Raw genomic sequence first — 24641 nt, 5'->3', positions numbered from 1 at the left:
TGTGTCTGTGTGAAACATCACTAACATCAATTTAGCATGTGGCTATCAAATGACCTAACAGATGAAAACACATCACTACAATAAAACTCAATGAACCAAATCAATACATATACATTCACAAAAGTAACACAGTTGTGTGCTTAGCCAAGTACACATTTAAGCTATGTGAAGCTATATAAAGCCCAGTTATATGCGCCAGTGATTACACTACCAGTCCGTAAAGGAAGAAGTTGCTGTGTGTGCTGCGTTGCTATCTGGCGGCAGACTTTGTGTAGTAGCCTGCAGCACACTTTAGCTACCGTGAGTCCCGTGGCAGAACAAAGACACTAATAGTTCTTAAGGTAATGTCTTGGTCCAGCATGCTACTGCTTATAAAGGGGAGAGCATAATGAGTCAACAAGACACAGCTGAGACAGTTAGCTCTCCCTTGCAGAAATCTTAGAATCCTAGAATCTCGCTGCTGTAAGAGAAAGTTTGGTTCTGCTGTGTGTCTGCTCCGAGCAGGCCACACTGAGAGGGAGACGGCAGCAGCTGTCTGCTGCTTTAGAAGAGTTCCTGGAGAAGAGAGAAAGAATGGCCTCTGACCCTTTTATTGACCTGGTGACATCACGGGTCACAGGTCAGACTGACCAATGGTAGCTGGAAGCTGGGTCCACGGGGCGAGTTCACAAAGTTTCGTGTTAATCGGACAAACCTATGTGGAGATATGACTTCACTTCCTGTTTTACTGCAATCTACAGGAAGTTGTTCCTTTATAACTTGCGCAATTTTTGAAGTATCAAAATTCTTTTAATACATTTTGAAGATGAGGGTCCATAGAATCCATGTGCAAAATTTCTTGCAGATCGGACTCACTGCCCAGGAAGAGTTTAAAAAAGTAGGATTTGCATATTTCGCTATTTTGCGGGGAAAAAAGATGGCCGTGGCCTATATCAAGAGATGCAACTCAATTCAGGGAAGGCATGCCTGTAAGGTTTTCGAAGGTGTGACTTACTACTTGGGAGTTACTCGCCAAAACGCGTTTACCTTGATTATAGCACCGCTGGTACTGGGACCCCTAATAATTACAGATGTACTACACACACACATAAATATATCCCAGTAAAAAAGCTTAACTTTTGGTTTTTATTATGCCTGATATTAGGGGGTGCTGCCCCCCCCCAGCATCCCCACTTCCCGCGTCCATGGTTGCAGTCTTCAAGGCTGTCCCGGGGGTCTTTGAGAGGTTGATGGGATTCCAGGGTTCCTTTAGAGGGTCTTAGGAGAGTACAAGAATCCTGGCAGAGGTTAAGAGGGTTACACAAGTCTTTGAGAATGTTCTAGCTGTAAATGAAGAAGTTCTTGAGAGGTTCCCCGGGTACTTTATAGAGTTTCGCAGGTCCTTCTAGAGATCCTTGTAGAGGTTCAGGAAATGCCTGATGTCGTCACAGGGTTCTTAGGGTTCCATTCTTCAAGGGTTGCAGTTATCTTCAAGGTTGTCCCAGGGGTCTTTTAAAGGTTGGTTGGATTTCAAAGTTCCTTAAGAGGGTCTCAGTGGTCTTAATAGGGGTTAAGTGGGTTTCAGTAGTCCTTGAGGTGTTCTCAAGGATCTCAGAAAGGTTTTGAAGGAGTTTGAGGGAAAAATGTGAAGTCGTCCTTTAATGTGGTGTGAATTTAATGTGTAAATGTGCAGATTTTTTTCTTATCTCCCTGCACCGTGTGTGTCAGATTAGTTGACCTTACTGTAGAGGATTAAAGAGGAGCTGCTTACAGGCTTAAACATCCTCTCTCTCTCTGTGCAGGGTCTCAGAGGATCAGTGACAGTGAGTTTTCAGATTACGACTGTGAAGACGGCATCGGGGTGATATCAGGTGAACTCCATGTCCCATCACGCACTGCAACGCCTGCAGCTCAGTGTTAAAGCCCGGTCAGACCAGAAGCCGTCAAAGTGAAATTCATCGCAGACCCATTGGAGTCTCTTATGTAATGTAACACGACTACAGTGAATCCACTGACTCTGAGATTTCACTGTGATAGATGCTGGTCTGACCAAACCCTCAAAACCAGATTCTGTGTCGCGGTTGACGGTTCAGCTCCCGCTCTGTTTCTCTGTGTGTCCAGACTACAGACAGAATGGGCGGGACTTCCACAGCTCAACCCTCTCAGTGCCAGAGCAGGTGATGTCGTCCAATCACTGCTCTCGATCCGATGTGGTCAGGATGAGGTCACGGTCGCCGAGCCAACCGCCTCTTCAGAGGTAGCTGTGTGTATTTGTGTGTTCATGATGAGGAGATTGAGTCGGATGAGATTCAGACAGGTTAGACTGAGATTAACTAAAATAAGAGGATGAGATGAGACGACTTAATGTTAAATTCAGTAATGAGACTGGACATAATGACACAAAAAAAGATGAAATGAGATGAGGTCAGATGTTGAGACAGGTGTTGTAGACTGAATGAGACATGATGTGAGATGAGAAAGTAGTGATATTAGAGAAGGTGAGATAAGACTCAGTGAGACCAGATGAGATGAGATGAGATTATATTATATTAGATGAGATTAGACTAGAGAAGAAAAAACACAAAAAAAGATAAAATTAGATGAGATGAAATGGAACCACCTGACATGAAGCAAGATGAAGCGAGATGAGACCAGATAAAAGGAGATAAAGTGAGACAGGACATGGGACAAGATTAGATGAGATGTGATCAGAGCAGATTATATCAGATATAAGAAGAGATGATTGGATGATATGAAAATCAGATGTGATCAGATAGGATGAAATGAAGTGAGAAGATGAGATCAAATCAGATGAGACGAAACTGGACCAATGAGATATGATGAGATAAAATTAGATTAAGACGGTGTCGTCCCTCATTCGTCCAGGACTGGTCTATCATAGAAAAGGTTTCAGTCGTAGTCATCTGACCACCATTTCTGTTTGAACAGAAATGGTGGTCTGAGATTCAATCTGCCCAAAGTCTACCACAGTGTATTAACACCGTGGTCAAGCCAATCACATGCTAATCAGGTACTTAACAGTGATGAGGGAGGTGCAGCCAGAAAACAACAGGCCTGATTACTGATTACTGGGCCATCATGGAAACGATTAGGTCAGTTTCAGGTGAAACTAGCTAATCAACAGATACTCAGGTAGACTCCTCCCTGAGGGCGGGGCTTATGTAACACAGAGTAGCTTAAATTTCTGAGTTCCCGTCCCATTTTTTCACAATTGAGAATGACTTCCGGATGGGAGCCGAAACGTCTTGATTCTGAAAACAGCGTCCAGACGACTACGACTGAAACCTTTGCTACGATAAAATTAGATTATTGTGTTCTGGCAGGAACATTATTTGGTTCAAATAAGTTTCTTCAAGTTTGACTGAAATAATTGAAGCAGCTGTTTTCTACTGAACTTTATTTATTTTGGAACTGATGAACTTTTGGTGTCCAGACAGCCAATCAGCTTCCTGAAAGGCCTCACCTTCATTTTACACCACTCACTGTCACTCTCCCTTCATCCCTCTGACCTGCTGACCCTCTGACCTCTGACCTCTGGTTACCAGTGGTAACCCTCTGTACCCGTTGTACCGGGAAGATGCGGTGCGGCTGCTGCGAGGCTCCAAACTGAGCCGAGCGTACTCTGACGCCGGCCAGTACAGCAGCCTGGACAGGTAACTATGGTAGCAAACAGAAACACACCTGGTCACCTGGACACCTGGACACCGGCCAATCAGCAGACAGTCTGAGTCACAATATTGTTTAATAAGAGACGAATACTCTAATCAATAAATCACTCAATAAGTAATCAATAAAAATGTAAGCAATCAGAATGCAGCAGGTGAGTCAGTACCAGAGACACCTGTCCTGTCAGGTACACCCCGCCCCTCTGATACCGTTGGACCAATAAAAGAAACACAGCAAAGACTATATTAACAGGTCTGAACCAGGATCCAGGTCTGAACTGGATGTTGTGTGGTACTGGTTCTAGTATTGGTAGACTGGTTTAAGCACTGGCTGGATGACTGGTCTTTGTGCTGTTTACAGTACTACTACTGTACTGGCAGTAGTATTGGTTTCAGTATTGGTTGTAGTACTAGTGGAACTATATGTTTTAGTTCTTGTTGTGCTACTGGTTATACAACTTGTTTTAGTACCAATCATACTACTGGTTTTAGTACTGGTCACACTACCACCTGTACTACTGCACTTATAGTACTGGCTTTAGCAGTGTTTGTAATATTTGTTTTATTACTAGTTGTACCACTGGTTTTGATACTGGTTTAACTAGTGAGGTTCTAATATTGTAGTACTAGTTGTAGAACTAAAACCAACACTACTACCGAATTGGTGGTAGTACTAGTTGTCGTACAGTTTGTAGTACTGGTCTGTCTGATTGTCTGTCTGTGTATTTAGGAGATCACTGAGGAGAATGTCTGTTGCCAACTCGCTCGATTCCCACGACAGGTACTACATCTGTAGTAAGAATAATCACAGTAGTAGTAGCAGTACTCAGAGTACGAGTAGTTGCAGTAGATGCAGGATAAAAGTCATCACCATCTCATCTATATCTGTGTGTGTTTTTCTGTGTGTAAGATATTTTAACGGGCCTAACCAAACTCCCTGGACAGCCCACATGATTAATGGGACCTGTGAGGACTACAGGTAAGCCCAGGGTCTTATGGGTAATGTAGTGTTAGAGGATAACGTTGTCTTCATGCCAGTTAGCACTTAGTGAAGTTTATTCTAAAAGAGATTTACTTCCTGTTAGTTGTTGATCTGTCAGTCAGGGGTCAGAGTTCGAAGAGGCGTAGCCTGTATAGGTGTGTCCTTCAGAGGACTTCTGAAGAACACACCTGTATAGACTGTTGTCAGGTAGGAACCACCTGAAGGTGCAGGTGTGTTCTGGAATCAATGGTCAAAGAATTTGGTGATTCATCCTGTTCTGGAGTTCTGACATGTTTCTGTTCTTCAGTCAGGACTTCATTCCTGACTTCCCCTACGAACCCGACGCCTACGACGAGGAACTTCTGAGGTAAACAGACGGACAGTTTGACATTCGGACAGGATGTAGATATAGAGGACATTAGCAGTCTCACTTCCTCCTTCATCCCTTCATCCAATCTAGAGGCCTTTCTCAATACAGAGTATTTCAAGTATAATTTCGTGTCCTTGGGAGTCCAAACTGGGACAGCATTCTTTTGATATCACCACCTCAGCTAGAGTTGAGTAAACACACCTGTACACCTGTTCTGTGACAAAATAATCTCAACTCAAAGGTCCACGAACAAACAAAAAAGACCTGGTCACACCATAAAGTGTCACAGCGTAATTAATCAATGCATCTTTTTTAAAGTTTGGTTATAGACGTTTGTGAGTGGACCTTTAAGTTGTGATTATTTTGTCACAGAGCAGGTGTACAGATGTTTACTCACCTGAGTCCAGCTGAGCTGATGATGTCAGTTAGAACACGGCTGTTCCAGTTACAAACTGCTCAAACTGCTTTCAAGACTTCAAACTCTGTGTTGAGAAAAGCCTTAGAACTTCCCTCATGTCTCTCTCAGCCTGCTTTGCTGTGTCTGCGCTCTCACTGAGGCCTTATGGGAAATGTAGTGCCAGCAGGTTTTCTTTCAATTTTCTTCTTCTTCTTTGGTGTTTGATTTTCATTCTTCAGTGCCTTAAACCTTCTGTTTAGCTGCCTCCATAGGTACAACCAGCCGACAGTTGTCACGGCGATGCAATTAACTAACCCCTCCCGCAGGTGCAGTTGTTGTCGTGGTGACAGCAGCCTGGTTGTCATGGTGATGTGACTGACTAACTCCCGCCACAGGTGCAGTGTTTGTCATGGTGACGGTGGGTGACGTTTGTCATGGTGATGTGCAGGTACAGTCGGGGGATGGACCGGCGGGATTATTACAGTCGCTCTCGCTCAGCTGACCTCCGAGCGATGGCAGACCGACCCGTCTACACGCGCTCGCACTCCACCGACCGAGCTGACTCCGCCCACCTGAGGTCTGGACGCTCCGCCCCCCCCTCACCTGCCCCGACCAGGTGACCTGCAGCCGACCAATCAGAAAGCGGCTCCGCCTCCATGATGTTTGTTGACTGGTTGTTTTAAGAGAAGCATGATGTCTGTCTGAACATTAGTCACACCCCTTTTCTTTTAACCCCTCCCCCTCTGCTCCCTGATTGTCTCACAGCGACATCACACTACTAACCACCTGCTGTCTTTTATATCCTGCTGGGTATAAATTCGTGTAATTAACCTTTCTTTTCTTTTTTTTGCACGTGTTTTGTTGGTTGTTTGTTGGTTATTTGTTTGTTGGTTGTGTTGCATTAGTTCCTGAGCTCCTGAAGAGTTTTTGTTTTCTTTCTGAAAACAGATTTTTCAGTTTCCTCCAAATAAACTTTGGTAGTGGAGTCATCGTCCTGCTGTGAACTCCCATCGCCGGGACAGAAGAAAAGAACAGATATAGAAATGAAAATAATGTTTGCTGTCTCTGTGTTCATCTTTACCATCGTAAATCTTTCCCTGCTCACTCATATCACCAAATGTTGTTTGGAGATTTATAACTCAATCCCTCCTTAAAACTTCTCAGCTGCTGTACATCACTGTTAGGTGTAGTTACACTTACAACACTTCTGATCATAGCCAGAGGAGAAACAGACTGAAACTGCTGTTCACACTGATGTTAACTTACTGTTTAAAGTGAGATGATTTAACTTTCGCTGCAGCCTCCATGTCTACGAGTGATAGTTACGGAATAAAGGTGAAAAAACATAAACGAACAGTAACGCAGGTAGAAAAGAGTCATCAAGTCAGTGACGTGACTCAGTAATGTCATTTATACACCAATATCTATGTATCTAACATTAGCTAACATTAGCCCTGAGTGTATTAAACTGAGCATTGGTCCGTTTTATTGCTTATGTATCCAACTTCTTATTTGTAAGACGAGGATTGTGTTATTTTGTCTGCTTCTGCTACCCCAGATGATCTCTCTGTGGAAAGACTAAATCTTTTGGAACAGCTCACCAGTTTGTATAAAAGTACAGAAATAACCTTTTCTGAACCTGAACCTGAACATCGAATGAAAACCAGCTCCAAGGTTTCAGGTGAAGATTCTGTGCCAAACTACCTACTGATCAAACTTTTCACTTCTGACTCCTGAGACGATCAAATCAATCCCTGTAACCATGGAGACAGTGTCCTACGATCAGTGCAGTGATTCATTGATCGTAGGGAGCTCTTCAGTGTCTTCAGTCATGTATGGCACTCAGGGCCATTGAGTAAATTAGCCACTAGCTTTTTGTTAGTTAACGTAGCGTAGCGTAGCTAAGCTAAAGCACAAATCTACATAACCAAAAGCCTTAATCTTCTATTACTAATGACTACAACCACTTTGACCCCTGACCTTTGACCTTGCAGCCACTGCTTAGCTTCCCTCCTGTCAGGTTGATAGTTTGATTCCTGTGTTTTATCCAACAGGGCGAACCCACGAGGCGGATCGACCCAGACGAGTCCATCAGGAACGCCGGTCTGCAGCCGCAGAGGACGCCAGCTGCCTATTGTCCCGCCCAAAGGAACTCTAGACAGAAGTATGTGTGTTAGTTACCTGTCAGGTGATGCCTCCAACCAGCCAACCAGCTGCTGGCAGTGTTCACGTGATGCTGATCACAGTTACAGTAGCTGTGCTATTTATTTTGCACTTATCAAAAACAGAGTTTACAAAGTGCTTTACAAGGAAAACAGAAAAAAGGAAAACGTACAACAAACCTGTTGCATATGAATTTCACACATAAACCAACCTGCATACACATGAATACACACATGCAAACACATTTACCCAAACTGAATAAAATTATAAAAATACATTTTCAGAAGTGAAGTGATTTAAAGAGTTTGTCAGGCAGGTCCTCCAGAATCGAGATGCTCTTTAGGCTCAACATGTGAACAGCCAACAGGTTCCTGCCTGACGACCTCAGCAGGTTAATAAGGACGGTAATTCAGAGATAATAAAGTGCTTTAAAGGTAATCAGTAAAATCTTGAAATTGATTCTGTAATAGAACTGTTATTGTAAAGACATTAAGAGGGGAGTAATATTGGATGACCTTACAGATGAACGACTGAAATTTAGAACAAAATTACAGATGGATGACCTTACTAACAGAAATCAAATAACACACCTCTAGAAGTCTTATGTGTTGTTTGAAAAGGGGCCAAGTGAGGATTTTAAATCTGTATGCAGATTGTCAGAGCCAATGATATGGATTTCAGTTTAATCTGAATTTTTAATGTCTCCTGGACAGTCTGTTAGTGAGGTTTTCAGGCTTTACTGTGACGTATAGTTGTGTATTATCAGTGTAAAGATGGAAAGAAATTCCTATGAATGATATGAGCAAGTGGTAGCATTTGTCCCAAAATAGACCCCTGGGATAGTAGCGGTTTAACAGTGGGTTTTGTCTTTCAGATGGAGGAGAACCCTCTGACACTGTGCACACAGGTACAGACTGTGATCTGTGTGTAGTTTAACACCTGAGTGCTCTTTATCTGCTCTGAGTTCCTTCAGCTTAGAAATAGAACAGTTCTGCTTCTTTGTTAACCCTAACCCGTTTGAAAGGAGAACTTTCTAGTATTTGTCTTGTACTGGTTTAGTAATATTTGTCTTGTATTGGTTTGATATCAAACCTCTGACAACAGGTAACAGTTTGGGATGTGTTTAAGAAAACATACTATATCTTTATCACATATGTACAGTTGAAACCAGATATTTACATACACTTCAGAAAAAAACACAAAAACTTGTTTTTCTTTCTGTCATACATTAAATCAGAGTAAAGTTTTTCTGTTTTAGATCAATAAATATTGACATATTTTTTGCATTTGTTAAGTGTCAGAATCAAGCGAGGGAGAATTTTTATGTATTTTTCTTATCACTTTCATCAAAGTCAGAAGTATACATGCACTTCCTTAGTATACGTTTTGGGTATCCTTCCACAAGCTTTCTACAACAGTTTGCTGGATTTTTGGCCCACTCCTCTTGACAGAACTGGTGTAACTGGGTCAGGTTTGTAGGCCTTCTTGCTCGCACTCGCCTTTTCAGTGCCGCCCACAAATTTTCTATGGGATTGAGATCAGGGCTTTGTGATGGCCACTCCAACACCTTGACTTTGTTGCCCTTAAGCCACTTGTAACTAATTTGGAGGTGTGCTTGGGGTCATTGTCCATTTGGAAGACCCATTTGCGCCCAAGCTTTAACTTCCTGGCTGGTGTCTTCAGATGTTGCTTCAATATATCCACATAATTTTCTTTTCTCGTGATGCCATTTATTTTGTGAAGTGCACCAGTTGTTTGAGCTGTGCCTTTATATGCATCCACAGGTGTGCCACCAATTAACTCAAATGGAATCAATTAACCTATCAGAAGCTTCTTAAGCTCAGAATGGAATCATCTGGAGTTTTCTCTTTGTTTAAAGACACAATAAACTTATTGCATGTATAATTCTGACTTTGATGAAAGTGATAAGAAAAATACATAAAAATTCTCTCTCGCTCGATTCTGACATTTAACAAATGCAAAAAATATGTCAATATTTATTGATCTAAAACAGAAAACCTTTACTCTCATTTAATGTATGACAGAAAGAAAAACAAGTTTTTGTGTTTTTTTCTGAAGTGTATGTAAATATCTGGTTGGTCCTTGGGAAGCAGAATTTCCAAATTTCTGTCCCAGGCTTGTCTCAGGTTCTCAGTCTGCTTTAAACAAAATAGTACTTTATGTGGTATGAACATGTCTAACGTCAAAGTGTTTCTAGCTGTTCTGAATGTCCATAAAGCCGTCTGTCATTGTCTCTTCCATCCTGATTTCCATCCACCCACTCATCTATTTTTGGCCACTCATCTCATCCTGGCCCCGGTGATTAGCAGGCTAAGAAAAATAGCACATATGTCCTTTTCCTTAGCCATGTCCTCAAAGAATCTCCACCTTAATGCAGTGGATGGGGTTTGCTTACCTCCATGACCCTGGGAGCTGTGTTGCTGGGTGCCATTGCCCTTAGTAGGGTCACTCAAGACAAATTGGTCCCAGGTGAAAGGCCAGACCACCCTTATGGAGCTGCAAGTTCAGAAGAGCTTCTTAGGGACTTGGGGCTTCTCCTGGAGCCAGTCCTAGGAGGGGTGCTCGCTGGAAAATGCATGGTGGCCAGGCAAAGGATGCGCCAATGTTTTCTAGTATCTGCTGACAATGAGTACTGATCTAAAACCAGCGCTCTGTTTATCCCAAAAGTCAAATGTGTAAACCTCACTGTGTGGAACTGAGTGGGATCATATTCATGTAAAGTAACATGAAGTGCATCAGCATGACTTACCGCTGTGCCTGAATGAATGTAACTGATAGAGGAAACACTGAATTCTATAATATAATAGACATAGAAACTGTCTTTAATGTTCCGCTTAAGAAGGTCAGTATTGGGCCCTGGTCAGGCTCAGCTTGAAGGAAGGACATGGGGCTGCTGCCTTGTGGACTCACCACCTGCAAGGTTGAATGTAGGTCAGGTGTGTTGCCATTTGGTCGGCAATCGAAGGGCCCTTGATGTTCTGATCCCACGTTCCTTGATCTCTCTCCAACAAGTCTTTGTGTGAATCGTGCAAATGTGGATAACAGAGCACACTTTCAGACGGTCTCTCCTGAAAGACATTCATAGTGTTGCACTCAGGTGAAAAGTGGAAAGTGACATAAGTAATTGTGTGAAGGTCAAACCCTGCCTACTTTCACACCTCCACATACCTGACCAATCACGCCAGGAAGTGAGTATGACTGTTGGATTGTCCGTTTTGGAAAGTTACAGAAATGACTGGACACAGCCCTCCCCTAATCCAGTTAGAAAGGTGGTTTCAGATGCTGTTAGTTGATCCAGCAAGACCTTTGTTTGAAGCAGACTGAGACCTTCAGGCTCAGACAGGCTGCATATCAGCAGCCAACATAAAAAACCTGAAAACTTCAGTCTTTGGCTGTCTACAGCATCAATCAAAACAGAGCCTATGTTCTTCTAGAAGACACAGGTGTGTTTTAAGAGTAAGAGTAGTTTGTCTGTTTTAATTCATCTCTCTGATCATCTTTTCTTTTTCATTTCTCTGAAATCTTTTGCTGTCCATCAGTTTTGGCCACGCCCACCCAAGGAGCACCAACTGCAGCTGTAGCTCCTCCCACTCTACATCATCAGGCCCCTCCCCCTGTCTACAAACAAGCCCCTCAACCACCTCCTCTGATACGAATTCAAGCCCCGCCTCCTTCTGGACCCGCCCAACCCCATCCACATCCTGCACCTGCACCTCTAGCAGCACCTGCCCCAGCCCCTGTCCAAGTCCAAGCCCCGCCCCTGGCACCAGCACCAGCCCAAGCCATGGCCCCAACTCCTGTCCAAGTTCAAGCCCCGCCCCTGGCACCAGCCCCAGCCCCAGCTCCTGTCCAAGTCCAAGTCCCGCCCCTGGCACCAGCATCAGCCCAAACCCCGGCCCCAGCTCCTGTCCAAGTCCAAGCCCCGCCCCTGGCACCAGCACCAGCCCAAGCCCCAACCCCAGCTCCTGTACCTGCCCCAATGGCTGCCCAAGCCCCGCCCCATGCACCCACACCTGCTCCAGCCCCACCCCTAGCTTCTGCCCTGCCCCCAGCTCCTGTAGTCCAATCACAGCCGTGTCCTGAACCCACCCTTCCCCCTGCACCTGCTCCAACGCCTGTCATGACACCTACCCCTGCCCCCTCACCTGTACCGCCCCCACAGACTCCAGGTGTGTACATCACAGGTTTGATGTGTGTAAACCAGTCTGTCCAGTCAGTCCAGACCGGTAGATCCAGTAGACCAACTAGCTGGTGACTCTGCAGTCAGATCTGTGTGTGCCAGATATTCTCCATCATCACTATTCATTCCTGTGTTCATCTATGTTACATCATGCTGATGTCATCCTATCCCACCTGTCCATGTCAGAACCAGACAGACGCTCAGCAACACCTGGAGGGACCAGAAAAGGCAAGTCAGAATCTCAGGTGGATCTGATGATGTGTTCAGGTGATCCTCGTCAGCTCGTAAACTCATAAACCAGGTGTTGTTGTCCAGGTGTGTGTAGATGTGTTGATGATGAGTGCTGGGATTTGACTCTGTGTTCCTGCTGGTTTAACTGGTTTGATATCAGAAGGATCACCTGAACAGTTCAGTCTGAGTGTCGCTGTAGTCTGATCAATCATATCTCTCTCTGCCATGATGCAGAGGTCACATGGGAGGACCAGCAGAAGAAAACAGCCAATGGTATGGTACCACCTGTTGGCCACACCCACCCCCAGACAGGTAGCTCTTCTCCCTGTAGAAAGTTCAGTCATGTGACATGTTAGTCACCTGAGTCTGTGATGAGATGGTGATCAGAGAACTGGAGCAGTTAGCTTTGGATTTCCTGCTACTTTATTCATCCCTAACCCTAACCCTCACCCATCCATCCATTGTTCCACAATCATCAACAACAGTATCTATATAGTATATAATAATAATAATAATAATAATAATAATAATAACTTAATTTGAGATAACTTCTGTTATGATATGGCGCTATATAAATAAAAAGTAAAACCGGATACATAAAACAGTAAATTACATAAAATAATAAAAACAAATGAAATAGCATAATAAGATATAGAATCAAGAAGTCAATTACTAATACTGTTATTATTTTTAATAATATTAATATTATTACCACTACCATTACCATTAGTATTAGGCTACTTTACATCTCTAACTTGCATTGTGCTACTGTCTGTCTGTGGTCACTGAGCCTGTATTTGGTTCGGGATCTGTCTCTACTTTGCATCTCTGACAGTAAAGAGATACCCTGCCAGTTTAATTTATGGTTTGGGGCCAGATAGCAAATAAGTTTGTTTTGAGTTTTAGTTTGATTCGTCCAATGATCCAGATAGGCATCTTTTGTTAATTTCATAATTTGGTTTACTCTGATTAGTGGTTGGAGAAATTAGTTGTCTCTTAACCCAACCGGCAGTGGCAGATGGCCGCCCCCCCTGAGTCTGGTTCTGCTCGAGGTTTCTGCCTCTTAAAGGAAGTTTTTCCTTGCCACTGTCACCAAGTACTTGCTCATCACGGGATTTGTTTGGTGTCTATAATATTATAGTAGTGTATTTATCCATCTTCACCTGGTTTGTGTGATTTGAAATGTTTGTGAATCATTTCTTGTCGGGTTGATGTTCTTTTGTTTTCCATCCATCTGTCATCCATCATCCATCCATCGTTGTAATGTGAAGGAGAGGATTTACCACCGAGCACAGAAGGTAGCGATTCTGACTTTATCTCTTAAATATTTTCTCTGAGTTGCTGTAAATCTAAACTTCGGTTTCTGTTCATCCTGTTTTCATCTCGTCAGCAGATATTTGCTGTATTTCCTTCGTCTCAGTTGTTTCTTTACCGTTAATCTTCGGAAACCGAAGCAGAGATGTTGAAGCTCAATGTCTGTCGGTTGAAAGATGAAAACACAAATCAGATGTTTTACATGTCGATCTTTCTGTTGAGTTGTTCAATCACTGATAACTCTGTGATGTCATCGTTACTTTGTTGATAAATAACAAGTTAATAACAGATATTAATAATTATTATTAATAACAGTAAGATCGGGTCTCAGTGTCTGTTGATGCTGTTGTCTGGCATGTAAGTGAGTCAGAGCTGCTGTTTAGAAGATGATTGGTTGTTTTTCACGGTGTGATGTCACTTCTGTGTCTAAAAACATTTCCTGTGTACGTCAGTAGGAACATTTAAATATATTTAAATACATCACCACAGGACTCAGTGACATCACTGTCCAGAGTACAAACCAGAGACTGACTCTGCAAAACAAAACTATGACATCATCGATTTTGTCTACGACATCAGATTGATATAATAAACTAATTCTCCTCTTCTGTCTCTGCAGGTGTGATGAGGGATCCATCAAAGGTGAACAGACTGAAATATATCATCAACATATTACACAATACATACATCATTGATGATGTCATACACCTGCTCACCTGTCCTCTGTCTGTGTCTCCAGATGAGGGACAGTCTGTTCTTTAAATCATCAGACAGTGATGTCAGCGAAGTGTCGGCCATGTCCAACGACACCCGATCAGTCTGTAGGATCAGGTGGGACCAGCAGCCAATCGACCCCCTTTGCACCTGGCTTTAAAATGCGTTTTGGGTGATCAGATTTCAATCGGACGTACGCCTGACCACATGAAAGTACAGGTGTAAATGCACCCAAGACGCACTGAGGACGGATTGTGACCCGATCGGCCATGATCACGCGTTGTGACCACAGTGAACACAAGTGTAAATGCAAATGTGTTGTCAATTTACATACAACAACAACATGGGCGGAAATACATACCGGTCGCAGCCTCCCACAAATAAAATCAAGTTTGAGGCTCCTACAGGCAGTGTTGTGCATGAACGCGCATAAAGAGCGCCGTTCGTTGAACATGCTCATGTTTCTGCTGAACGGTGAACCGACGCATTGTTGAGTTAAACTCAATATAAACCACTAAAATAACAGAAAGGAGTACTTTCCAGCGGAGCTATTACATCGGCGTGCCACTGAAGAGAGAGAGAGGCTGCATTTCATTAGTCATTCAATGCGCCCTGGTTGGCCCCCCCGGGTGAATCCCCGCCGCCATCATGAGTGAACTCGGTGAGATTGGCCCTCGGAGGGCTGAGGGAGCAAGTCAACAACGACGGTCACTGCAGGTGTATATCACCCACAATGCATCGCAGTCATGCATTTGGTAAACACATCCGTGGTCAGGCGGCAGTAACGTGAAACTCCCGCTGCCTCGTCGGCAGACAGCTTCTTAAGAAAATCCCATTGATAACTTGATATTTTTGCAGCAAGAGTATCAGTGTAATATTACTGTTTAATGATAATGAAACTGCTCGGCGGCAGTTCATAATAAACCAAATGCCGTTTTCCCAGAAGACGCTTCGCCTCGTTGAAGTGAGTCTGCAGGTGTTTCTGATGGTTTGTAAAAAGCAGTAAAGTGCTGAGCTACAACTGGCGGTTGATCCATGATAGTTTGGCCTCCGTGTGACATCTGCTGTGAGACTAAAGGCTGAGGGGAAGTGAGTGAGGGGAAGTGGAACTACTGATGAAATGCAGCTAAACAAATCATGGTGGAAAGCTGGTGTAGTTACCAGATGTGCTCGGGCTGCCAGACTGGCTCAGGGTCCTGCGCTGCTTCAGGCGCTGCTGTGCTGGCAGGCCGAGCACATCTGGTACCTACACCGGCTCAGAGACGTTCAGAAAGTTATTATTCAGTCTGTAGTTGTAGAACATCTTTGGCCATCGCATTAAGTCGGAACACCTGCGTGGATACTCAGCAGAGAAAAATAATGAGAACAGAGAAGTGTTCAGCTCGCGTTTAAGACCACGAGAAAACAGCAGCAAAGTTCCTCCACCACAGTTAGACCCAGGATTTTGGAAAGACTGTGGGATTATTTCCACAAGTTGAAGAGTTTCAGATTAAAGTTTAGAAAATGTGATTCTACATTTGTGAGTGAATATACAATGTTAATTCATATTCATACCATCAGCATGTATCTTGTGGAGCACTAGCTAAAGAAACAAGTCTAACAGATGTGACCTCTACAGGCTGCACTGTTCATTACACATTTGTCCTGATTGGGGCACCAGAGGAAACAACAGTGTCCAAAAATGGAAAATGTGTGTGTGATCAGTAAATGTTGTGTGACCCCGCCTCCCACAAAACAAAACGTTTAATGAAAGATGTCTTCATCTGTCAGCATATTTTACTTTGAGTTTGTTTATGTTAGCATGTTGTTATTTAAATACATGTTATTAGCATGCTTACATTAGCATGTTGTTTGTTACCTGTGTTAGCATTTATTCTTTAAGTTAGCATGATATTGTTTCTGTTAGCATGTTAGCATGTGTTACTCTTCATCATTCTGTCTTTTGCTGCATGTTTCTGTCTGCATGCTGGTGTTCTCTCCTCTCACTGGCTGAAACAGTCGGGCGGAGGCTCTACAGGGTCAATCAGTGGAGTTGGGGTCGGGGTCAGAGGGAACACAGGAAGTAGCAGGGGCTTCAAAGGCCGGAGCCATGCTGCAGAAGAGCGAATCAGTGGAGGAAGGAGAGGAGGAGGAGCCTGAGCCTTCAAAGTAAGCGACCAACCAATGAGGCTTTCCAACTGGAGTCAGACCATACGTCATAGCAACAGTAGCGACGCCGTCCACTTCCTCTCTGTGTGCTGCTGTGACCTTACCCCACCCCCACACCCCCTCCACCCTTTAGGCCTCACATCCCCCTCTGGTGATTGACAGGTGTGGTTGTTCCTCTCTCCTCCTGCAGGTTGGTGTCCGCAGCTCCTCTCACAAAGTCGTCAAGTGTTGGTGGAGAGATTTGTTCGTTGGGGAGAAACGACGATGACGATGACGACAAGAAGCGGCGCTCCAGCTTCGGAGCTAAGATGATGGGAATGGTTGGACTGGGTAAGAAGAGTCAGAGTGCCTCCCAGCTCAACCCCGAGGGTAAGTCCCAGTTAGCAACCAGTTACCAGTAAAAGTCACCAACAACCAGTAGCAGCCTCTCAGATGGTTGATAAATGTGTCCCACAAGGATCGATATTAGGCTCCTTGCTATATACTATGCTATAATGTTTATTTTCTAACTGAACATTGTAATGTTCATTTTTATGCTGATGATACCATCTTGTATTTTATCGGCTCTACCTCAAACCATCCAGGTTACAGTCTGCTTCTGACAACCTCCAGACCTCTTTCATTCACTTAAAGTTTGTTCAAAACTTCTAATTGTTTGTATTTCACAAGAGCACAGATCTTTGATGTTCCTGCTGCCATCCATACTCATAATGGAAATCTAATAGATATAGTTCAGCATTATAAGTAGGAGACAGCAGATTGTCTTACAAAACTCACATTAAACACCTCGCTCAAAAACAAAAAATCCAAATTGGATTCTGATACTGGAACAGAGTTTGTTTCTCCTTCAATAATATAAAAAACATTATCCAATCCACTATACTATTTTCATGTGTTAATTTCGCCAATGAAAACTCTGACAAAAAATATGTTTTGATGTTTTTTTCATGCCAAAACGAGACTAAAACTAAATACTAAAAAGTAACCTTTGAAAACGAGAATTATGACGAAAGGCTTGATGTTTTTCATCAATGAATAAAAACTAAACGAAAATGTGACAGACAGACAAATTAACTATTTACTGTTTTCATGCAAAGTTTTATTCAATGAGCTGCAGAATCACACACTGTAGCTCCTGATTGGGCCAACAGTTTCCTCCACCAGCCAATAATATCTCTTGTTTAGAGTTTATCTGTTTTACCTGCTGCTGTTAATAAGAAGCATCTTACATTCAGTAACGTTCTGTCTCTGTCTAATGTTATCTGATGATTTATGGACTAAACTCATCTACATTCCACTGAGAGTTCGACAGGAAGCAGCAACAAAACAGCTGAGACATGAAAACATGCATCACGGCAACATTTATAAAACAGTAACGTAACTTTATCAGGTACTGTGCATGTAACGTTAACGTTACTTTCAGTCAGCTTACTTTCATGTTGCTGTCAAAAGGAACGAGTCAGTTCAGGATTAATGTCGACAGTCAAACATCTAAATCTTCCTCCACATGTTCACTAAAGAAATATCACGACGTTATCCCACGTTTAGCTTCTCCTCTCAAGATAAACCCAGACAGTGAACAGCATTTTAGTGAACAAGTGAAAGTTTGACTAAAACCAAATACATTTTCATCAAAAAACTAAATCAAAATACACACTTTGATCTACACTGAATTATGGAGATAGCCATTAAACCACTGGACTCTATTTACCACAGGAACATTTGATTAATTACTGCAGCAGCTTCACACTCACTGTGAGTTATATTAAAGGTCATTAAAGGTCAGAGGTCATCAGTGACATTCAGAAGACATCAGCTGACCTGTGTTTGATCTGTGTTTGGTCTCCAGCAGCTGCTGAGGGAAACATCTGGCTCTTTAGCTGCTAGATGCTCCGCTATGTTCAGCAGCTGCTCTCTGACTGAGTCTGTCTGCTGTTTGCTGCTCAGCAGCTTGTGTTCAATTCTCTGAAAACAGCTGCTGCTGTGAGTTTAAGTGTGTGATGACTGATTTGTCTTGTTGTGATGTATAAAGAGTTCAGTCTAGACCTGCTCTATAGGAAAAGTGCAATGAGATAACTTCTGTTATGAATTGGCGCTATATAAATACACGTGAATTGATTTATATATGTCATTTATTCTCAGACTTCTCTCAGATTTTGATCTTTGAGACTTCTGAATAAATAAAACCTAACTAACCCTTGGACGGTGTAGTCCCTCATTCGTCCAGGAGTGTTCTATCGTAGAAAAGGTTTCAGTCGTAGTCATCTGGACACTGTCATCCGGAAGTCATTCTCAATTGAGAATGACTTCCGGATGGGAGCCGAAACGTCTTGATTCTGAAAACAGTGTCCAGATGACTACGACTGAAACCTTTTCTACTAACTAACCGTAACAAGAACCTGTACCAACATTTAGAGTAACCGCAGCCACTGCAGCAAACACTGCAACCAACTGACACCCCCATGATGGAAATGCCACAGATTATGGAACCAGTTTAACCAGTAAACAGGACCAGTCTGAGATCAGGTGGAATCCTCTCCTCAGCTCTGATTGGTTGACGACTGTCTGTATGTTGTAATTTATTTTAGCTGAATAATCTCTGCTGTCTCCTGCAGGCAGGATGAAGTTACTGCAGATATTCTGTGTTGATAAGTAACCAGCTGATATTCACAACATCTTCTTCTTCTTCCCTCTCTCTCTCTGTCTCCTCCCTCCATCTAGAGGAGGAGAAGAAGAAGAAGGTGGTGAGACTTCCTGTCCAGAGGAGTGTAGAAACCGGTTTGGCCATCGAGTTTAAATCTCGTTTCACCCGACAGTTGAGCCGCGACCCGGACGCCGAGGAACCCAAACCTGGAGCGTACGAATTACTCCTGTTTCTCACTCAATTTTTTACTGTGTCACTCCTTTTTTAAATCTGTCCCCCATTTTTTAAACTGTCACACCTCTTTATGCTGTCACTCCTCTTTTTATGATGTCACTCACTTTTTTAATCTGTCACACCTCTTTTTAATGTCACTCCTTTTTTAATCTGTCATACCTCTTTTTAATGTCACTCCTTTTTTAATCTGTCACTTCTCTTTTTAATCTGTCACACCTCTTTTTAATCTGTTACTCCTTTTTTAATCTTTCACTCCTTTTTTAATCTGTCACTCCTCTTTTTAATCTCTCACTCCTTTTATGTGACTGTTTAATTTGTCACTGCTCTCGTGATTCTGATTCTCCTTTCTGATTTTTGTGTTATAGTTTTTTTTCTGTTTTTATTCTACCTGCGGTCAAATATCTTTAGTGATTTCTGTTTAATAATTTTTCCCTGTATATATTTTTCTCTCCATCTCTTCAGTCTAATATTTCCAGGAGTGAAGTTGGCGTCAGACAAACAGTTCACCGGCTTCCTGGAGGGATTAGGCCCCGCCCAGCTCGCTGGACGGCAGACTCTGGCCACGCCCCCTATGGGTAATGACCAATAAAAACTTTATTTATACTTTATATATTTCTACATCATTATTCATATTTATATTTATTAATTTTGAATCATTTATATTTATACGTAAGTATCTACATTTATACGCATTTTTTCAATTCAATTTATTTTTATTTATTTATATAGCGCCAATTTATAACAGAAGTTATCTCATTGCACTTTCCCTATAGAGCAGGTCTAGACCGAACTCTTTATAATATTATTTACAGAGACCCAACAAATCCCACCATGAGCAAGCATTTGGCCACAGTGGCAAGAAAAAACTTCCTTTAAGAGGCAGAAACCTCGAGCAGAACCAGACTCGGGGGGGGGGGAATTCAAGGACTCCCCAGTTGGGGACTGCTGCCATCTTCTGAGTGGAGGGGGAGTTAACCTGTCACTAAGGGAGGAGTGTGAATCGGAGTAACCTGAATCACATTGGCTGAACATCTTTGGTGGGGAAGGACATTTTGATCTAATCCCTAACAATTTCTCCTTGTGTGAAAAGAGACTCTGCTGAGTGCAGATCTTCTAAATAGCACAAGGCTTTCTCATTAGCCATCTCAGCTTTGTGGAGGAGACAAGCTTTTTGTGCTTTAAGGGACTCTATCTCCATTTCTAGGGCTGCTTTGCCTGAAAAGCAAGGCTGGTTTGCCTGTGGAGGTTCAGAAGCAAACATGTCATCAAGGGGCCTGTGGATGTGGTCTGCACATCACACTTGTCACTGAGGAGCAAGTCTATCTCTTTGCTGCACTCACTGAAATTCAACCTGCAGATGAATTCAGGGTAGCCAGGCTTTAGGCTCTGTGCTAGGGAAGAAATAAACTCCACTGTTAAGTCTGGAATTGAGGGTGAAATTAAGCTGGTTGTTCAGTTCAACAAAGCAATGTGGTTGGCTATGGTGTTGCCATGGTGTGTACACTGGCCTAACCTAACAATGTAGCCTACACTATCAGCAGTAGCTCTCTGTGGAAGAGGGGTAGTTACAACACCATCTAGTGGGTCTAGTGGGCATCAGATTGGGGCTACTAAAGGCAAAGCAAGTTTGCAAATGTAGGTTTGCTTTCCAACGTTTTAACATGCACTAACTGAGATACAGGGCAGTTGTAGGAAGTTACAGCTGGGTACAGAACTACACAGGGCTGGTAGCACGCTGTGCCTCTATCTCAGGCTCTATTCTTAATCAGGCTGAAATGCACGGCAGTAACAGCCAGGAACAAACTCTCTATGTTACACAGGGCCGGTAGCATGCTGTGTCTTAATAAAAAGGAGGAGCACTTAAATTAACAACTGACAGCTTGACTAAATTGCATTGAATATGTGGTATTCAAATGCTGGACCAAATTCTTACAATCACTACAGAGTAGGTTCAACTTGAATGGCTAGCAGCAATAGCAACTCTTAATATAACACAATGAGGACTAAAACAACCAAAATCTATCAAATTCTCTAAATTTGAGGAATAAATCAATTGTACCACAATGTACTGCTTTGTAAGGACATCTACTGTTGTGAGACTGGTGGCGGTGAATGTAAAGACTTTTGCTAGTCTAAATTATGCTGAAAATTAATATTACACAATTAAGAATAATTATAACAAAAAATAACACAGGGCACTATTTGTTGGGATTCACAATGGTTAAAGGGGCACCAAACTGTGTAGGTGCAATCAATTAGATTTGGCTATCAAGATTATCAAGGATAATCATAAATAATAACTTCAATAAATAAAGTCACCACTCTTCTTAACGAAGAGAAATGATAGCCAATTAATTGATTGTCTCATATGATACACTAAACTATCAATTTGCAACTCAGATTAATAATCAAATTAATACCTATAACCAGAATTACCGTCAATAGCTAGTAGGTTGAAGGATTTGGAGTTCAACAGAGAAGAGGTTGGCAAATTACTCTTGTGAAACATTAAAGAAACCAGTATAATTAAACACAAGCATTTATTTTAAAGATAAACAAAGCAAAACCACACAATGTGAAGTTTAACTAGAGAACACAGGGGGGTTGTGTGTGTGTGTGTGTGTGCATCCAAGATGGCTGCTTGGATCTAAGATGGCGTCAAGCAAAAGAATGTGTATATGTTTCTTTGCTCTGCCTCTGTTTGTCTCGCGTAAACTCACGTTAACCATGGAGAAGATCACAACAATGAAACCTCAATGAAAACACATCAGTAACATCACATGTACAAAAGTTAAACAGTCCTTTGCCTAGCTATACACTGTTACTCTATGCTATGCCCAGCTGTTACGTTACCCGTCCAAGGAGGGAAAAAGAGGTTGCTGACGTGCTGCTGTTAGCCGGCGGTGCGTTGGTTGTGTACGGGCCAGGCGGAGGAAGATTTGCGGTCTGATGCATTCTTATGCTGTGCTGTGTCCGTTTACGCAGATGGGTGGAACCCGGTCTGTTGTCTGTTGTCCTCCTTGCAGTTAGCTCGGCGCTAACTTCTGTAGTTGCTTTTAAAGTTTAGCTGGCAGGCTTTGAGTAATAGCCATTGGCGCAAAACTTTGTTGCAGATCTAGCAGGCCCTTGCGTCGCTGCTGTAAGGTGTGAGTTCGGTTCTGAAGGAAGGCAGGTGCCTGTGTTGCGGCCTAATCCTTTGTTCTTCTTTGGTAGGTCTGCGCCAAGCAGATTACACGGGGAGCAAGCTGCCGTCTGCTGCTTGTTTGAAGGAAAAGCCAGGAGAGGAAGAACAAATGACCAATTACCTTTTTATTGACCTGGTGACATCCGGGTCACAGGCCAGACTGACCCATGGGCACTGTAAGGCTGCGTCAAATGCTCTTGGGATTTTGCAATACGAAGAGCATACAGTCTCCTAATGAAAGTTCAGTTAAAGTCACACAAATGAATGAATTCATCTGTGGAGTCCCAACATTTATATTTGGCTCATATTTCAGTTTCTTGTCTTACTGATACTGTGTGTTTTTAAATTGTTGTCTTTTTTATTGTTTTTGTTTTTGTGTGGACCCCAGGAAGACTAGTGAGCACTTTGTGAAGGGATCCTAATAAAGAATAAAGAATAAATCAAATCAACAGAGTACCGTTTTCTCGAACCGCATGTTTGTTCCAAAATATAATGTAACCATAATTCTGTCATGTGTGCACAGAAATAGTCTATAAAATGTCTGTTTGAAGAAAGGCAATTTATTACTTGTCCTTTGGAAATAACTGCACGGATCTCACATTAAGAGGTATCTGGCGTTCTCCACAGATGAATTTATTCATTTGTGTGACTTTAACTGAACTCTATTAGGAGATTGCATGTTCTTTTGTTCTGTAAACAAAGGAGAGCCATGGAATTCAGTTTCCCAGAATCCCCAAAGGTGTGAACTCCACCCATGAACCCAGTTCCCTGCTACCGTTGGTCAGTCTGTTAGCCACATGCTATGTTGATGTTAGTGATGTTCACACAGACACAGGGTCTTGCATGCAACTAACTATCCTCTTTCTAACCGGGCAACGTTTATCCTACACACTTCACACGTGCACTTCAATTTGGCCCTTTAACAGAGCCACACTCGTTAACCCACACGTCCTAGCCACCATTTTGAATTTCCTTTCTTTGTCTAGCCATGCGGCCGCCATTTTGACACACACCTTTCTTCTGTAGTTTAGTGTATTTAGAGTTAGACTTCATATTGTGTGTTTTTGCTTTGTTTATCTTTTAATAAATGCTTGTGTATAATTATGCTGGTTTCTTTAATGTTGCACAAGAGTGAATAATTTGCAAATTTCTTCTATGTTAAACTCCAAATCCTTCAACCTACTAGCTATTGATGGTAATTCTGGTTATAGTTATTCATTGAATTATTAATCTGAGTTGCAAATTGATAGTTTAGTGTATCAATTGACTATCATTTCTCTTCTTTAAGAAGAGTGGTGCCCCCCAAGGACTTTATTCATTAAAGTTATTATTTGTGATTATCCTGCATCGATGCAGCCTCGGTGTCCATTTTCCCTCATTTACCTGGCTAATACTGCTGCCTTGTGGGAATTCACTACAAAAGTAATATTCATACTGGTTTAAATAAACAATTTGATAGTATTTCCCATCTTTGTTGAGCAAGTTTTTGAAGGCCTGTCCCAAATATAGGTAGGTATAAAGTAGTGTTTATATTATATATATATATAATTGTTTTTTGTTTATACATTTGTGTTTAAAGTTATACATTAGTGTGATTACATTTATATATTAGTGCTTATATTATATAATAGCGTTTACATTTATTTTATTAGTAACACTTTAAAGGAAAAAACAGCTGTGAGACACTGAATTGTTTAGATTTGTATTGTTGATTAATAACATGTTAAAACTCCTGAGGAAACTGTCTGACTGTTGTGTGTGACATCATATAACATGAGCTCCTCTGATTGGCTGTTTGGTGGTCAGGTGATATCCAGATCGGGATGGTGTATAGGAAGGAGCGTCTGGACGTCGAGGTGATCCGAGCCCGGGGGCTTGTGGGTAAACAAGGCAACAAGAACACTCCAGGTGAAAATACTACACACTAATACACACTATCATACTGTCCTATACTGTGTAATACTGTACTACACACTAATACACTATTTATCATTTCTAAGCAGTTAAAACGCTTAAGAAAAGGTTTATAACACAGTATATGTAGTTGTAAACAACAATAAGGCCTCATATGAAGTATTTATAACTGCTTTATAAACAATTAATGATTGATTGATGATTTATAACATATATGCCATTAGAAATAATCATATGTGATTACACACGTTAATTTCAATTCAATTTTATTTATATAGCGCCAGTTCGTAACGGAGGGCTCCTGATGAAGGCAACTGTACTGTCCTATCAAATTGTGTACACAATCAGAGCACTCTGAGGAACATTTCGGTCTTTTTTGAAGAATGGCGTCACTTTGCTGTTGTTTTTAGAACGAAGACGAGCAGAAACCTTCCTCAGTGAGCTGTGGGAAATGTTTCTAAAACAGCGACAGACTTTCAG

General features: G+C 42.2%; 1 protein-coding gene across 25 annotated transcripts in view; it reads left to right on the top strand.

Moving 5' to 3' along the window:
- rims2b (regulating synaptic membrane exocytosis 2b) overlaps positions 1–24641 on the top strand; it is a 63407-nt gene that overhangs the window by 31952 nt on the left and 6814 nt on the right. For 4 of the 25 annotated variants that reach the window (XM_044171666.1, XM_044171661.1, XM_044171658.1 and 1 more), the window contains 20 exons: positions 1782–1850; positions 2101–2236; positions 3546–3653; positions 4396–4446; positions 4576–4644; positions 4955–5014; positions 5863–6030; positions 7469–7578; positions 8452–8484; positions 11138–11767; positions 11965–12045; positions 12244–12321; positions 13281–13307; positions 13943–13965; positions 14063–14154; positions 16036–16185; positions 16376–16554; positions 18907–19042; positions 19526–19638; positions 24054–24155. In XM_044171666.1, coding sequence (XP_044027601.1) covers positions 1782–1850; positions 2101–2236; positions 3546–3653; positions 4396–4446; positions 4576–4644; positions 4955–5014; positions 5863–6030; positions 7469–7578; positions 8452–8484; positions 11138–11767; positions 11965–12045; positions 12244–12321; positions 13281–13307; positions 13943–13965; positions 14063–14154; positions 16036–16185; positions 16376–16554; positions 18907–19042; positions 19526–19638; positions 24054–24155 — 2415 coding nt within the window. Of the gene's footprint in view, positions 1–1781; positions 1851–2100; positions 2237–3545; positions 3654–4395; positions 4447–4575; positions 4645–4954; positions 5015–5862; positions 6031–7468; positions 7579–8451; positions 8485–11137; positions 11768–11964; positions 12046–12243; positions 12322–13280; positions 13308–13942; positions 13966–14062; positions 14155–16035; positions 16186–16375; positions 16555–18906; positions 19043–19525; positions 19639–24053; positions 24156–24641 lie in introns of those variants that run through there. The other 21 variants (XM_044171668.1, XM_044171664.1, XM_044171665.1 and 18 more) reach the window with 21 other exon arrangements.

The sequence above is a fragment of the Siniperca chuatsi genome, linkage group LG17, assembly GCF_020085105.1.
Source record: "Siniperca chuatsi isolate FFG_IHB_CAS linkage group LG17, ASM2008510v1, whole genome shotgun sequence".
Lineage (NCBI taxonomy): Eukaryota > Metazoa > Chordata > Actinopteri > Centrarchiformes > Sinipercidae > Siniperca > Siniperca chuatsi.
Note: the sequence above shows the minus strand (reverse complement) of the source record. Positions and strands in the feature narration are given on the sequence as shown.